The following is a 17,960-nucleotide window of genomic DNA, read 5'->3' as shown; positions in this document are numbered from 1 at the left end:
ACACAGAGTTGTCATTGACACTGTGGTGGATCCATCCAACACATCAGCACGAAGCACATACCATTAGCAGTTGCCGGGGTGGGGATATAGGGGGGTTGTTCAGTGGGAGTTTGGGGTGGGTCGGCAGCCGAGAAGCTGGTTGTCTGCAAGGGCGACTTCGAGTTAAGTAGGCCAGTTAGGCACCACGCGGAGCTGGAAATGGTGGGGGGGTGCGGCCAGACATGATGGGCTCTACGGCGCTCGGGGTGGGCCCTGGAACGGACAGTAGCATTGATCACGTAAGCGGAATGGCTGACGAAGGTATTGTTGAGGGTGGGGGGGTAAAATGCAGATACGTAAAACGATCTTTCGACCATGGTCCCTATGGGACGCTCACCGTGATGTTTTCCTACTAAGTAGAGTATTATGCCGCCCGGCCTCCGGGATGCGGGCTGAATGGCTGTGTATGATATACGCTTTACTGTTGATCGGGGGGGATGTCACGAGTGGACTGGTTGACTACTTGTATTCTGTGGTTTCTAACTCTGCAATAAAAACAAATTAAAAAATAAAATAAAAAAAAAGAGCATTGATTAGGAATTACATTTAGAAGACATCATATACATTACAATTTTCCTCGGTGAGCCAGGGCAGGGCGGAGACTGGAGTCAAAATGAGTTCACCCGAACCCCTCAATCAATCAATCACAGGAGTGCCCTGAAGGAATACCACCAGTACATAAGAGACACCAAACAGACGTTCATAAAGGACAAAATCCAGGCCAATGCGACCAACGCCAAGGAACTGTTTAGCGTCATACAACAGCTCACAAAGCCACCCAGCGAAGCCACTGAGGTCACACCCTCCCAGCAACTCTGCGACAAACTCAGCACATACTTCCACCGTAAGATCAAGGACCTCTACGACAACTTCAACGAACAGACTAGGGACAGCACCCGCATCATCCCCCCCCTTCGCGGCTGATCTGCCAACGATTTTGACCTGGAAACCCGCCACCGTCGAACACATCACCGCGATTATGCATAAAACCCACTCAGGAGCCCCCACGGACCCCTGCCCACCGCACATATTCCACAAGGCCACAGCCAACATCGTACCCAAACTTGGACAGGCCATCAACACCTCCCTCACGACTGGCATCTTTCGAGATGACTGGAAGAGGGCGGAGGTTAAACCTCTCCTCAAGAAGCCCACAGTCGACCCAACGGACCTGAAGAACTACCGGCCTATCTCTCTCCTCCCGCATGCAGCCAAAGTCATCGAAAGACTTGTGAACGCTCAACTGACCGACTTCATCGAAGAGAACTCCATCCTAGACGCCTCCCAGTCCGGATTTCGCAGTAACCACAGCACTGAGACCTCTCTCCTCGCCACCACAGACGACATCCGCATGCTACTCGACCAGGGACACACTGCGGCCCTCATCCTTCTCGACCTCTCTGCAGCCTTCGACACCGTCTCTTATTGCACCCTTGCAGCCAGACTCCACAACACTGGGATACAATGAGCCGTCCTCGACAGGATCCGATCCTTTCTCTCCACCAGAACCCAGAGGATCAGCTGCAGAGTGCCCCAGGGCTCATCTCTCAGCCAGACACTCTTCAACATCTACATGGCGCCCCTCGCCGCCTTCGTCAGACAGCATGGGCTCAACATCGTCTCCTATGCAGATGACACCCAGCTCATCCTCTTACTCACGAAGTACCCCGACGACACCAGACTCTGCTTCCAGGAGGGAATGAAGAACGTAGCAACCTGGATGAAGGACAGCTGCCTCAAGCTTAACTCGGAGAAGACCGAGGTCCTCTTCCTCGGACCCTGCAACTCAGACTGGGACAACTCCTGGTGGCCCCCTGCCCTCAGGAACCCTCCTACGCCTACAGACCACGCATGCAACCTCCTCATTATCCTCAACTCTTCGCTCTCCATGAACCGCCAGATCTTCGCCGTCGCATCCACGAGCTTCAACTGCCTGCGCATACTCCGCAAGACCTTCAAATGGATCCCCCCCACTGTAGAAAGACCATCACCCACGCGCTCATAACCAGCAGACTGGACTACGGCAACGCCCTATTTGCCAGAATCAACCAATCTCTCCTTCACAGACTCCAAACCATCCGGAATGCCGCCGCCAGACTCGTCCTCAGTACTCCACACCACGAACACATGACTCATCACCTATGAGATCTTCACTGGCTCCCGTTCGAGAAGAGGGTTACCTTCAAGCTCCTAACCCAAGCCTACAAATCCCTCAACAACATCGGACCCAAATACCTCAACGAGAAACTATCCTTCCACGTAACAAAAAGGAACCTCCGCTCCGCCGATCTTGCCCTGGCAGAGGTCCCCCGGATCCGCAAGAACAGAACAGGTGGAAGAGCTTTCTCCCGCATCACAGCCAAGACCTGGAACGTACTCCCCGTGAACATCAGACGCTCCCCACCCCTACAAACTTTCAGGAAGGACTGATCCAGAGCTCCCCCCCTAGTGCGCTTTACAAACCCCTGATTGATTGATTGATTTATGTACAGCCCTAAGTGACAAGAGTATGCCCAGAGATGGGTATTGTGCTCACTGTGAAAGTGGAACCTAGCTACTCCCGACTAACAAGCTCCAATCAGGGTGAACCCAATCTGTTTCAGGGAAGGCCTGGCCTAGCAGTTCGTGATGGACAGTTCCTTTTGGAGCAGGGTCAAAATTGATTTGCATATTGCTGGGTTCAAAGTAAGGTGGCAAAGGTGGGCAAAAAGAATTATGGGTTAGATTGCTAACCCAACAGATTGCAGAGTTAGACACATTTCAAGCATTCTTCCCATCACCTTTAGTGTGTTTGAATCTGCCTCAAAAAACAGCTTTATTTAGAGCGCAGTCTGATTTGTAAGTCTAATGGTAGAAGCCATAGCGATGTAATACCTTAGTCTCTGCAACATTCTTTCACCAAGTTCCTCCAGATTAAGACCACACATTACAAGTCAGATTGTTTGGTTAATGTATAACCCACATATTACTTTAGTCTTTGGGTGTTGTACGCAAATATGAACTTACTACTAAGGAATGCTACAACAGTTTCATCTACTGGAAATGTTTGTAATTCACTGAACTTCATGAAAGATACCAAAAACACTGCCTTCCATGGAAGGTGTTCAACACCACATTTGTGTAAGGGCTCCAATGGCCGGCTTAATGAAGTCACGAACAACTACGTTATGCTCACAAGATGGAGCCAACTGTCATCTGGTAGCATCATTTTCTTTTTAATGCTTTCAGATGGCATCTATTAAACATAAAAATCCAGCCTGAGATGTATGTGCGTGGGAAGCAGCACTCTAACAGGTGCACCTGTCTCCCTGGCCTGTGCTAGGCGGAGTAAGGAAAGCATTAAGGGACATTTTACATGCTGAAGAGGAAACACCTCATGTTCAACTCTTAATAGTTCCCATAGTGGGAATAATAAAAGTAGTTAAAAACATTCTGTCAGCTCCATTGTGGAACAGAGTGATACTGAGGAACTGTGTCCAGTTGAGTTCCATTTCACAACTATGTGACAAGAAGCCACACAGTGCTAAACAAGCCAGACTGCAGTCCAGGATCCAAGCAAAGAACAACGTGTACTCGAGAACCACATCGACCCCTAACACCCATAACTAGGTACTCACCATGACCAAGAGGTGTGTGCACCTAGTATACTTTGGGTGGTGGATTTTGTATTGAGCATTAGGAAGAATCCAACCCACAAGATCTGTAGAGTCACGAGCAGCGCAACTTCCCTCATCCTACTCGCCTGGTGCTGCCTCCTATCACCTTGTGCCAGTGCAAAAGGTGCTACTCCGGTCTGACGCAGGATCAATGCTCCACATGCTCCTTCGGCTGTGCAGTGCACACCATGTTGAGCAGTCCACCCTGTCAGCAGAACATCAGCATGGCTAGAGAGAATATTGAAGGAGGTTTTCTCATGGGAGCAGCATAGGTTGCCTCTACAGTAGAAAGTGAAGAGTCTTAGTTCTACCTGGTATAATTTGTTGTTTCTTGAACACCACATACAGTATTTCGTTGTGTGGTTTAAGCAAAATACTTATTTTTCAAAAGAATAAGCATTGGCTGGATATTGAATTATTAACTGGTACTGGTTGTTTATAGAGCTCTGAATTTCCAACCCCACACCACCTGTCTGAGTGAGCCATGGAGTGCTTGACTTTGCTTTCCTGATGATCAAGTGCTGAAGGGGAGTGCTTGGTGTTGAGGTTTTGGGTTCAACAGTAAGGTTAAGCCCGAGGACGCCTGCTGAAAATGGCTCTGATGGAGACATCTGAGTCCAGTAACTCCAGTTTTCCCAGGGCCTCCTATAAACATTCCCACAATAGCCTATTCACTTGCAAAATAAATGCTGCAACCCCCAAGCATTCCTTGGAATAAAGCCCTTGAGATGTCATCTTCCTTGACCCAGTATGATCACCAGGAAATCCAGTTAGCTGATATTACTCCACATACGCCATGTCAATGCACACCTATTGGTTTCATAATATCGAACTGTTTGCACTGCTGTGTGCCCAGAATGAAAAGACCTACACTTCAAAGTGATTCGCTTTCAAAGCCCAGCAGTGACCAATGTCAAAATTGTCTGTGGGGCTACTGACCCGGGGGAGACATGTCGAATGCGGCTCCGCAATCCTGAACTCCAAGCATTGCTTTGTAGGCGTTGGAACTAAACGAATCAAAAACCCTCTGCATCAATAATTCAGGCCTCAAACTCTCCCAATCAACAAACCTGTACATGGAAGTACTCAAAGTCGAGGACACTGGAAACTAAAAGGCCAACTGAGTCAACTCAACACTAGTCTTTTGAGGCAGATGATGCTAAACCAGGGGATTTGTTGAGATCTTGTCATCTTTCCTCCTGTTCAAGCACCAAGGATCACGTGTGAGGGCAGAAGGGACCAGGTTTCAACCATGCCCCCAAGCAGTCATCCAGACTGTTGCCTGTAAAACTTCTTTAAAATTCACTGATGTCAACTACTGCATTGCAGAAGTAAACAAAGCATGTAAAAGTGAAACTGATACAAACTACAAGATTGCTTGATACGGGAAACTGTTTTGCAGCTATATATTATGCTTGACTTCCTGGTTATCAAGTAAATCTGTTGGAGTCGAAGGTTTTCATTCTTCTGGTACAATGAGATTTACAATACACCAATATTTTGGCATCAAACTGTCCACCTCAGTGTTTAAGGGCCAACAATCCACCCCAAAGCGCTAAACAAATTAACTCTTTAACTGTACTAAGGTGACTTACTTCATGGCACTAACTGGTTACCTCATGGATTAGAGATTTTAATTGCTGCCTCCAATGTCTCTGTATGAGGCTGGCATGCAGTGTGAACATGTCAACCTGCTCATGCTCTTGACACCCCACACCTCCAGGTTGGACGCCCAAATCCTCACACATCTCATTTGAATGATAGACACCCCTATCACTCAGCATAGCTTCCTGGTGGACATCCTCATCTCACACATTTTTCTGTTGTGGGTCCCAATTGCTCACACACCACATCTTTCTGATCAAGGTTTTCATTCCACATAATCCCTAGAAGATGGACATCTCAATCCTTCATATGCTCATTTCAACCACTGCATTACAGTCCACTCCTGGCCACAGAATTTCCTTTCTCCAGTCACACAACAGAGCCTGGACGTCCTGCTTCTTTTTACACTACCTACTCACCGGCTGAGCCGATGCGACAAACCCCTCACTCCCCTAAGACCGACCTGCAAAACTGAAGTCCTCTGCTCATTCTTGTGCACTTTTGTCGCCAATCGGTTGAACTCCAGGGCCATTCTTCCCAAGTGGGTGAAAAGCTGGTTCCGGTCGGGCTCCACTGCAAATTCGCTGAGAGAGGTCTCCAGTCGCTGCAGCTGTAGGAGCAGCGTGCAGTCTGTATTCGGCAAGAACGTCTGGGACTCCATCTCCTGAAAAATACAGGCACCACACCCATTACTACCACATCAACATATCCACAAGCAATACTGATGGCTTCCTGATATTGAAGACCAAGCACCACTGAGGCTGGTCCCCATAAAACGCTCCAAGCCGAGAGATCTGGATAGAATGGAGTGATTACTTTGCAGGGGAAAACCCCCTGGTCTCCCCACACACCTCGGGATCCGAGATTTAAGTTCTGGCAGACGGTGACCTCTTAATATTCATCGTCCCACTGCATATTTTATAGATGTTCAACCAGCTAAACCAAGTCTGTCCACAAACATATATGGGCATGAATGCATATTTTCTGTGAGAAGAGGATGGATGGACCCTTCCTCAGTGCAGCACATGCTTCTGTCCTCTCCGCAGTGAACCAATTCTATAAAACATACAAAGAGTGGGCTTAGGCTCCACCGGCAGGAGTATTCTCCATCACCTCATCACTTTGGCCGCTTGGTTTAGCATTCAACCCTCTAGTAATTTATGTCTTTAGAGTGCATTAGGGACTCTTTCACTTCTAAAAGTACACTCCATGACATTGTTTGTCACATTTAATTATTTATGCATTTTATATGGAAAACAATCTTTCGTAGATACTTTTTCTATCAGTATTGACAAAACCTACAGGGATGACGTAATCATGCTCAGCAGCATAGGTAGTGCAGCTCCTGCAAACAGCATTTGTAAATATTTGCATGCAATAGCCCATTATGGCCAGACCGGCTAGCTTTGTAAATGCGTGTTTAGCTGGCTTTACATTTTAACTTTAAGGGTTGCTTATATACCCAGAATACATTCAACTCTTAAGATAGACCTGGGAATGGAAATTCCTTGTCCTCTTGTGGATTGGGGAAATGTCAGTCAAGTATCTGAACACGACCACAAAGAAGATAGGAGTTGCCTCTGCAGGTGGAAAGATGTATGATCTGTCACTGAAAACGGATCCTATCTTTTACTGGAAATGAAAAGAACTAGCATTGGCAAGGCTGTTAGGTCTGGGTGTAATGTACCCACAAATGTAAACATAGGCATTCACAAAGGCTGTTTGCATGCTTTGTATGCACAAATGCTTTTCACCACTTTATCTCAGCACTGGCAAAGCCAGCAAGACCGGCTTTAAAGTAGCACAAAATATTGCTTTCTGTGTATAATGCATATAGTAGAAAAATAATGGATAATGACAAACAGCATACTTTGAGTTTATTTTCCATATTTGGAATAATCCCTCGTGCAGTCTAATATGAGCACTTTCCAGAAAGCAGAATGATGCATTGCAAGCTGATAGCATATGGTTGGAGAGTATTACTCCTCTGGGGGGACCCAAGCAAAGCCCACTCTATGCACATGTTAAAGAATTGCTAAAAATATGCCATCCTGACAGACGTGCTGTCAAAGTAGACCTAAAAAGGGAAGGGCATCATTATGAAATATTTAGAATAGTCATAAACTAATATTTGGTGCATCTTGTAATTCATTGACATACAGCTATTAAGGGATTTTTTAGGGGTCAGGGAAGGGTAGCGTTAGGGGATTTGTAGGGTAAAGAGAGTCTAGCATTAAGGGTAGTAATGGGCTTAGGCTGTTCAGGGATGCAGTATTGTGGGTTTTTAGGGTTCATGGAATTGTAGTGGTAAGGAGGATAATAAGGGCAGCTTAAGGGATAGTAATGGGTTTTAGGATTCAAGGAGAAGCGACATCAAGTGATAGTAATGGGTTATTAGGGTTCACAGAAGGATAATGTTAAGTTGTTTAAGGAGTTTTTAGGGTTCAGGGAAGGGTAGCATTAAGGTATAGTGAGGGGTTTGTAATGTCCAGGGAATGGTAGTTGAGATGGAGAAAGGAGTTTTGGATTCAGGGAAGTTACATTTTACAATTATTACACATTACATAAGTAAATTAGTTTACTATACAAAAATATTAAAATTGAAATAAATTAGAAAAGAAAATTAAAAAATATGTAATACATTAAATGTAATAATGATATTAACCGTGCTATAGCGCATAATCTTAAAACTAGGAATTTGAAAGAAAAACACCTTTCACCCAAGGAGCGGCATCTTAAGGTATCTCTGAAGTTTATAAAGGAAAGAGAAAGGGTGGCTGGGACAGCAATACAGTCCTCATTCCTGCCCCCCTTCCATCTGTGCTGCTGCCAAAGAACAACAAGTATCTTAATCAATTATGAGACATATTGCATTGCAGTGGCATGTATTTGACCTATAGGTCAAGTTCTGTTCTAAAAAAATAGCTAGTCAGGAAAAAGAGCTCAGGCATCTCAATAAACCAATTATTACAGCTCTTGTAAGGTAACACTTTTTCTGTGGAAGCAACTTCTGCCAATCAAAAAATATACTCCTGTCTACCAGAATGGGGGTGGAGCTGCCCCCCTCTGTAGTTCTATTTTAGGCTGATTACATTGGCTAAGCAACAGCTGGGTGTTAAGCAAGACCTGTAAATGAACATGATAATTTACATAAAACAAAATTTATAGAATTGCCTATTAAAAGAAATATTTCAGTATTTGAATACCGTGACATTTTCAAGGGAGTCTTCCATTCTCTAAGGGGATGGAGGATTACTGTCAGGAGAAAATTGATAGTTTTAAGCTCAAGACACGGGCAATGCTTTTTTCATTCCATGTGGCATACTATGCTACAGTCAGCTGGTAAGATGCTTATGATCCTGAGAAATGAACGTGCTGGCAAGTCCAGTCAAATTATTACTCAAAATAGAAATAGTAAGAAAATACACAGTGGACATCTTCTGCAATGCACAGAAGGCGTCCCCTGGGCAAACACATGCCTGCTGCCATACAGTCAAATATTATAAACAGGGCACAAGTCCCCCAAACATATGTGGGGGGACTAACCAAGTTAGGCAGTATGCAAGTGATATCATGGTGCATGACATCACAACGCAGCATTAGAGGGATTGAGATCACAGGAAGTGGCATTACAACCCATGACCTCACAGAAAGTGACATCCCAAATGACATTATGTCGTAACAACTCAAACATATGTTTTGCAAATCTATCATAAGCACATTTGAGCACAATACGAGATTTTACAAATTTGTTTTTGCATGAGGGTTGTGCCAAAAAAAGGATGCATCCGGACGCAAAATGTGGACCTCAACTAATACATTTTTCTTTTTTTTAACTCTGCCACAAATAAATTGGAAAGAAGGAAAATATGTTAGTAAATCTATTCTCCTTAATTAGTTGCAAAGACTGCATTTTAAAACAGCTTATGGGGTTAAGGCACCTGCTGCAGAAATCTTTGCGTGACGAATAAATCCCAGGGAACAATAATAATGGCAAGATAACTTTGGAGGGTAACACATTTGATGGAGATATCTGTTTTTTTTCTAGTCCCAGTTTTCAAATAAAACTTCATAGTGGGTTAATGTATCTCCTGCAAAGCACATCGTCTAACATGCAGATGATAGATTGTTAAGTTATGTAGTTATGTAAGTGGGCTACTGCTTTTAACACTGAGATCCTTTTGTTACTTGCAGTTCATAAATTGTAATCGTTCTAAAATAGCATAGCGGCTAAAAATAAAATTTACTCCTTCACTTTGTTACCCACAATGTCTTATGCAACACGTCCTGTACATTGATTTACACATTTATAAGATTTATTGTCAATGTATAATGTTTAAGTGTGAAGTAAAGCGCTCTGACATCCTGCACTGTGATGAGTAGCACTATAAAAGAAATAAAACAAAATAGTGGTATTTAAATTGTCATTTGTGTAAATACTGGGACAGACCAACACATCTGATAGTCTTACAGTGCATGCATATCTCTCATTTATTTATTTTGAAAGTTTTATATAGCGCGAACATGATCTTTGCAGATATCAGAGCGCTTTACACGGCTGGGAATGCCAGCAAGAGAGTGGGGTTACACATAAGTAGTACAGCACATCAATAATACAAGTATAACAGTTAAATGTGTGCATAGATAGTCAATAGCATCAATAATACAGGTAAGATACATATTCATAGAGTTCGAACAGCGAGTTAAATGTGTGCGTAGATAGTTAGTAGCAACAATAATTCAGGTGAAATACATAGTCATAGAGTTCGAACAAAGTAATACAGGTCGGAGTAGGGTCTTTCCAACTCCACGCTAATAGGTCAAGTGTATTTGGCCATAAAAATAGCTTTTACTTCTTTCTTAAAAAGTGTGAAGGAGGAGATGAGCCTGGTTTCAGGAGGGAGTGAGTTCCAGATCCTGGGTGCCATTCCTGAGAAAGAGCGTTTATAGGTTTTTACCTTCCGGAATCTTCGAGGTTTTAGCAGAAGATTGTCTGTGCCTCTAGTGTTTCTAGAGCCGCCAGAGATTGACAGCTTCGGAGTGAGGTATCCGGGAGAGCTCAGATGTAGAGCCTTGTGTGTCATGCAGGCGATTTTCAAATGTATTCTGGCTTCAAAAGGCAGCCAGTCCAGTGTTTTCAGATCAGGGGTGATGTGCGAGTGTTTTTTTGATCCAGTGATGAGTCTGGCAGCAGCGTTTAGAGAGGCTCTTAGGGGTGCAGTGCTGTTTTTTTTTTTGGGGGGGGGGGTTCAAATCTGCTTTATTGGAATAAACAGAGTATGGTACACAGCTTGGGTTGCCTACATCCCGGAGGCCGGCAGCAGGAGAAGATGAACAATACACAGCCCAGAAGCCGGCATCCCGGGGGCCCGGCGGCACATTACAGACTTATATGACGCTGGATCCGCATCCGGTGATGTAGGACAAGTGAGGATGAGCAGCAGTCGAACAGTTTTTTTTGAGCGAGAGAAGAGTCTCACTACTGTTTTGTAGTTTGTAGAACAAGAACCAAAACACCCCAACCAGGTAAAAACAAAGAGGCAGTGTATGACCGTGTAGTAGTGGCGAGTAATAGTGGTGTACTGTGGTAGTCCGGGTAGGTAGTGGCGTGTGGGGGAAATTGTGTCCAGAACTTCCTTCCCAGTGCTGTAGAAGTCAGCAGAGTTTCAACTTAGGAAATCGCAGGGTGTCTCGGGACATCGCCCGCCAGAGGTGTGATATTGTGTCGTGATGGCGAGGGAGGGTGTACAAGCACAGAGAGGAAGAGGGGACAGACCGGTCTAGGCAGGGCAACCCACGTCATCAGGGAGGCCGTGGGGGCAGGTGGGCACACAGAGAGGGAGGGCTGAAAGCCACATCGGGATCTATAGGTTAAATTCTGGGAGAGGGTTCAAGGTGCTGCGGAGTGACAGGTACGTCACCCGATTGCGCGTCTTCGTTTGAGCGCCTGAGCAGGTAGTGCACCAGAGGATCCCAGATGTCCCTGGGCCGGCATGAGAGAGGCAGTAGCTCAGCAAAGGTGGTATGCTGATCCTGGCAATATGTCAAATCCGCAAGCCAGTCCTTGAACTTGGGCGCCCTTCCCCTGCTCCAGCGGCAAGCAACACGCCGCTTGGCCAAGAGCAAAGCTGTGTCAACAAATTTTCTGCAATCTCTAGGCAATTGCATCGTGTAACCGCTGACGGCCACCAGAGGGTCCGCAGGAATCTCCTCTCCCACCATTTCCGCAATGGCCTCCATCACCTGTCGCCAGTAGCGGGCAATCTGGGGGCAAGCCCATGCCAGGTGAAGAAAATCAGCATGGTCGGCGCGACAGCGCTCACAACGATCATTATCAGCCAACCCAAATCTATACTTCCGGACCGGCGTGTAATATATCCTCTGAAGGAATTTGTAGTGAATAATTTTCAATCTGCAGCTGGCAGAGATGCGGGAAGTCAGTGTACAGCAGTGTTTCCACTGGTCATCTGAGATATCTATGGCAAGCTCCGCGGACCAGTGTAGCCGGGCAGCAGAGACCTGTACCGGAGCAGCACCGCGGATCTGGCGGTAGAGCCCAGAGACCAAATGGGTCCCGTCTTGCGATCCCAAGAGGAAGTGCAGCGGTGGCAGGATCGCAGGCTCATCGGGGTAGTCAGGCAGGATGGCACGCATCCCCGCACGTAGCCGAATATTGTAAAAGAGTTCAAGGGGCGTATGCTCATGCGTTTTAAAAAACAGGTCAGCGGACTTGAAATGATTTTCGTGAAACAGATCACCCCAGCAGGTGACAAGTAATTTATCACAGAGTTGACGGAATCCCGGTTCTGATAACAAGGAAAGTTGTGGATGATAGGTGAGCGGTAGTCTGGGGGAGTAGGGCAGCGGGCATAACAGTCGCCTAGCGATACGGCGCCATGCATCTAATGTGCAGGAGACCGAGGTATTCGAAGTGGTGATGGATGTCTCAGGACAGTGTAGCAGGCCGTTGAGCGGGAGTGGCTGCACAATCCAGTCCTCCACCGCTATATGCGGCATGAAGGGAGTAGGAGCCATCCAGTGGTAGGCAAAATGCGCCTGCGCGCACTGATAGTATGTTTCAAAATCGGGGACATCGAATCCTCCCTGGTCGTAGGGAAGGGTCAGTGTCGACCACTTTAAACGGGGAGAGTTGCCACCCCAGAAAAGCCTGCGCAGCTCCGTGCGGAGTGTCTTGAAAAAAAAGGCACCAGGGTAATAGGGGATATTAAGAAAAAGATACAGAAAGCGGGGCAATATCACCATTTTTATGAGTGAAGCCCTCCCAGCCATGGAGAGTGGTAACGTGATCCATCTATCGACGGAAGCAGTCAACTTGGTTATGGCTACCCCATAATTGGATCGTAGTGTCTCGTCCTTATCACGAGAAATACGGATTCCCAAATAACGAAGATCATCGCGGCACCATACCAACGGGTAATCAAGAGGGAAGGCGTGCACCGCATCCGTAAGAGGAAAAAATTGCGACTTGGCCCAATTGATGTGAACACCTGACACCCCCCCGAAAAGGATGAATTCCCGAAGCAGGGGATTGAGGTGCATTTCAGGATATTTGACATACAGCGTGATGTCGTCCGCATAGAGGGACACATCGATTTGCCGCTGCAGGCATTGTACCGCTCCCGCTCGGTGTAATTGACGTAAGCGACAGGCAAGTGGTTCGACCGCAATAGCAAATAACAGAGGAGAGAGCGGGCATCCCTGACGGGTGCCTCTCGTGAGTGTGATAGGTTGCGACAGCCGTCCATTAATCAGTACCTTCGCCGTGGGGTCCGTGTATAAGAGGCGAACCCAGGCTAGGAACATTTTAGGGAACCCCATGCTAGCCAGGACCGAGAAGAGGTAGGGCCATTCGACAGAGTCGAACGCCTTGGTGGCGTCCAGAAACACAGCCGCCACTGGGACGTCAGGGTGGACCGTGCGGAGCAGGGAGAAGAGGGTGCGAAGATTATGGAATGTGGACCTGCCCGCAACGAAGCCAGATTGGTCAGGCAGGACAATTCTGGTCATTAGCAGCGAAAGCCGTGTGGCCAGAATCTTGGCGAGGATCTTAACATCGCAGTTTAGGAGGGAAAGTGGACGGTAAGAGTCACAGGAGGAGGGATCTTTATCCGGCTTCAAAAGGGAGGTGATAACTACCTCGCGCATCGAGCAGGGTAGTATCCTATCAGCGAGGGACTCGGTAAAGACCTCTCGGAGCACGGGCGCCATAATGTCGATATAGGCTTTGTAGAACTCAGCTGGTATGCCATCGAGCCCCGGAGCCTTACCATTTTCGAGGGACATGATGGCCTCGCGAACCTCGTCCAATTCAAAAGGTGCCGCAAGAAACTCCCTGTCCCCATCGCTAAGCCAGCACAGCGCCACGTCATTGAGGTATTCAGGGTATGGCGCGTCCACCTCTGCCGTGGATGTATAAAGTGAAGAGTAGTGTGCCGTGAAGGCAGAGAGTATCGCATCCGATTCTCTGATGGTGGCACCGGACTCATCGGTAAGCTCTAGTACAGTGTTTTGCACCCGTGATGGACGTGTGATCGCAGCAAGCACTTTTCCAGGCCTATCCCCCTCACAGTATTTCCGGGCTACCCAGTGTTTACCCCGATACTTCGCTTCTCTGGCCGCTTCCTCCTCATATTTGGACAGTGTCTCTCTAAAGGTCGCGTGCAGGTGTGGGTCTATGTCTAACGTCATGTGGAGCTCTAGAGCCCACAGGTCCCTTTCCAGTGTGGTGATGGTGTGTAGGATATCACGCAGTACCCTGTGGCTTTTGGAGATGCAGAACCCCCTGATAGTGACCTTGAAAGCCACCCATATGTGTTCAACTGACTCCACCGAGCCCTTGTTCCTAGGAAAGAAATCGTCAATCTCCTCACCCAGCTCAGTGCAAAATAAATTGTCGAGAAGCACATCGGGACGCAGTCTCCACTGTGGCCGCGGACTGTCCCACCCAGGAGTTCGGAACTGCAACTTCACAGGGCTGTGATCAGAATAGATTCTAGGCAAATGGTCCACCCCCAACAACTCTATAGCAATGTCCCTGTTAACCAGAAAGTAATCTAAGCGCGCCCATGTCCCGGTGTGAGATGTGAAGTGTGTACCCTCCCGTCCAAGGGGATGTAGGTGTCTCCAGGCATCCAATAGTCCACCCTCCTCTACCACTCCCTCCAATGCCTCCCTGGCCCTGGGCTTGTAGGAGCTAACACCATCCGCTCTGTCTAGGGGGGGCGCCAGCGCCAGGTTGAAATCACCACCCCAGATGATGTGTCGCGCCCCAACGGCCACAATCCTACCCCGCAATGTGGAAAAAAAGGCAGGTGAATCAATATTCGGTGCATACATTGATACAAATAAATAGACGTCATGGCCCACCCTACCCCACAATAAAGCATAACGGCCCTCTCTGTCCACCGCCTCCCCAAAGCGGTGAAAAGGCACTCCGCGGGCAATGAGCACCGCCACACCCCTTGCATAAGTTGAGTAGGAGGAAAAAACACGGGTACCAGCCCACTTCGACGCAAAAGAGGCATCACCTCGCATAGGCAGATGCGTCTCTTGCAGCATGGCAACCTGCACATGATGTCTATCCAGGTAGGCAATAACATTTCTGCATTTTTTAGCATTGTTCAATCCTCGGATATTCCATGATAAACATGTCAGTCGCGCAGTTGCATTCAAAGCAGCCATGGACATAGCAACAGTAGAAGTGAGAGCGCCCGAGGGGGCCACATTATGAATCCACATCCACTCCTCCAGTACCAAGACACACACCAGGTTAGCAAATATACACACAGTCTAAGCAACGTTAACCTCATGAAATCCAGCCCCCCCCCACCCACCCCAGCATCCCAATCATGCCAGTAGCCATGGAACCCCCCCACGCAGCCCTCCCCCCTCGCCCCCAACTGTAGCAACGCAAACAGCCAAAAACGCAACAAGGCAATGGGGAACACCCGACAGAGGTACATCATAAGGCCCGTAGCTCCAGAACTATACCGCCCTCGGTGGAGACTAGGGCCGAGAAATTGGTCCTGGGTGTACGGTACCACTGGGGTGCAGGGTCCAGACAGGTCCATCGTTCTCGTATCACCCCAGCTATTAAAGTCTGAGCCGCTGCTAGCAAGCAGGTCGGTGCAGTGCATATGCAACTCAAAGTATGTAGGATTAGTTAGTCATCGTGGTGCACTGGAGGTAGGTCAGCATTCTCCTGTTCGTCTGCAGATGCACGTTCGTCCCTGCGTGCTCTTCGGATCGTCTTCAGGAAATCCTCAGCTTTTTGCGGGTTGGTGAAAAAGCGTTGCTTGCCTTGGAGGGTAACTCAGAGCTTTGCAGGATACAAGAGGCCATAGTCTATTTGGGCCTCCCGCAGTTTTTTCTTCACTGGAAGGAACTTGCGCCGTTCATCCTGAACCATCGGTGTAAAATCGGGGTAGATGGAAAAGGTGATACCGTCGTATTGCAGTGATCTTTGAGTCCGAGCAGCTCTGAGGGCTGTATCGCGATCGCGATAATTCAGGAGACGAGCAATTATAGGCCTCGGTGGCAAACCAGGCTGGGGCATAGGCGCCAGGGAGCGGTGGGCCCTCTCCACAATGAACTGAGGCGAGAAAGCTTCCTCTCCGATTGAGCCTCTAAGCAATTTCTCCACGTATAGCTCCATCCTACCCGTGGCGGTGGATTCCGGCACATTTGTAATGCGAATATTGTTCCGGCGGCTGCGTGCTTCTAAGTCCTCATTCTTTGCCGCTATGACGCGAAGTAGATTGTCCATTCTGGCCAGCTGCGTCGTGTGGTTCGTAGTGACGTCAGTGTTGTCGGAGATCCTCTGCTCCGCAGTCGTAATACGCTCTTCATGGCGGTCGACCTTGTGGACTAAGGCGTCCAGTCGAGCCGTGACCCCATCCACCTTCTCCACAACGGTGGCGAAGCCCTGACGCATCTCCTGTATCAGGTTGGTAAGGTCCACAGCAGGGGCAGGAGGCGGGGTAGGCTGCGGAGACGGCGCGCTAGGCCCCGGGTTCGTCTGTGTCGATGTGGCGCTTTTGCGAGCGCTGTCGAAACTCAGCTTGGGTTGGCGAGTCTCGAGCCGCCCCATGGCAGTGTCTGGAGGCAAGTGATGGGCCAAAATGAGGGATGGCAGAGCAATTCAGCGCAAGGTCAGGTCCCGCAGGGAAGATGCAGCCAGCAGTAGGCAGGGAGATCACAAGCTCGGTATGCCTCAATATACAGCAGTAGAGGCGCCGTCAAGGAAAAGCGCTATGCAGCCTCCAAGCGCTGAGAGGTAGTAGTTAAATGTCCAGCCAGAGACACGTGGTCCTAGTAGAGGGCACTCGCAGCACAGAGCCGGGTGAGGGAAAGGCCAGGGCACCTATAGCGACAGCGGGTAGCAGGGTCCAAATCAGAAGGGCAGCCAGCGGCAGTTAGCAGCAGGGTATTGTGACTCACTGGTTGGCGCCGCATAGGAGAGCAGCCACGCAGCATGTGCACAGCCAAACAGGGCCTCCGGCACCCGACGTGATATAGTAAGCTTCAGGCGAATGAGGCGGGATGCGACAGGGGCATTCCGCGCAGGGGGGCCAGCCTCGACCCCCGGTCAACAGGTCCATCGGTCCGCGCTGTACAAGCCAGGATCTGCGGCAATGCGGGTGACAAGCACGACAGTTTGGAGGTGCCGCAGCCCCGCCCGCCGTTCTAGGAGCGTCCCCCCCTCAGCGCCAGCAAGGTGAGTCAGCGGAGGCTGGAGGAGGGGGGGGGGCCCAAGGCGAAGTCCTCAGCAGTCTCCTACCTGCGCGGTCGCCCCCGCACGCCGTCCCAGGAAGATCCCAAGTGCGGAGTCTCAATGCGGCCTGGAAGCCTCGTGGCAGTCCCCGGGGTCGCGTGACCGCAGCGGCCGGGTGTCTGTCTCCTGCAGCTCCAAAGCGAAAGTCGGGCAGATTTCGGCAGCCCGTAGCTCCGGCTCCAGTGTCCGCAGCAGCTCCAAACTTGTATCGAGTGAAGAGTACAATATCTGGATGTGGAATCCGGTCTTCTGGGGGTGATACAGCACCCCGTGGCGCAGGATCTAGGAAGGATCGATTACCAAGGAGCGGGAGCTGCAAGTCTAGGCAGCCATTCCGCAAGCGCGCCCTCTAGCGCCCCAGGGGTGCAGTGCTGGTTAACGGGAGACCGCAAAGGGCGGTGCTGCTGTATTCAATTCGCGGGATTACTAGAGCTTGTACTGCAGTTTGGAAGTCTTTGGCTGGTAGGAAGGGTTTAAGTTTCCTCAGTGTATTGATTTGGAAGTTCGCTCCCTTAGTAGCCTTACTGATATGATGCTGCATGTTAAGGTTGGAGTCGAGGGTTATGCCTAAAGATTTCGCTGAGTCCACTATGATGGGTTGGACATTGAGTGCAGTTAACTGTTTAAGCCAGGTTTGCGTGATGGGGATCTTCGCGGGAGGTGTGATCAGCAGGAATTCTGTTTTCAGAGCATTGAGTTTGAGATGATTATCAGCAAGCCAGGATTGGGTGCTTCTGATCGTAGAGTTCAGTAGTAAAATGTCGTTGGGGGATTGTAATTTGAGATATAGTTGGGTGTCATCTGCGTACATGTGAAAAAGTACATTGGATGCTTGGAGCAAGGTGGTGAGAGGTTCCATAACTAGG

The 17,960-nt window shown here is 48.6% G+C and overlaps 1 protein-coding gene across 3 annotated transcripts in view; it reads right to left on the bottom strand.

Moving 5' to 3' along the window:
- TNIP1 (TNFAIP3 interacting protein 1) overlaps window positions 1-17,960 on the bottom strand; it is a 248,245-nt gene that overhangs the window by 81,558 nt on the left and 148,727 nt on the right. For all 3 annotated transcript variants that reach the window (XM_086931288.1, XM_086931286.1, XM_086931287.1), the window contains exon 6: window positions 5,764-5,964. In XM_086931288.1, the coding sequence (XP_086787414.1) occupies window positions 5,764-5,964 (201 nt within the window). The remainder of the gene's footprint in view (window positions 1-5,763; window positions 5,965-17,960) is intronic.

This window comes from Lissotriton vulgaris, chromosome 7 (genome assembly GCF_964263255.1).
Source record: "Lissotriton vulgaris chromosome 7, aLisVul1.2, whole genome shotgun sequence".
NCBI classification, from domain to species: domain Eukaryota; kingdom Metazoa; phylum Chordata; class Amphibia; order Caudata; family Salamandridae; genus Lissotriton; species Lissotriton vulgaris.
The sequence above is the reverse complement of the archived record's forward strand: the minus strand, read 5'-3'. Positions and strand labels throughout refer to the sequence as shown.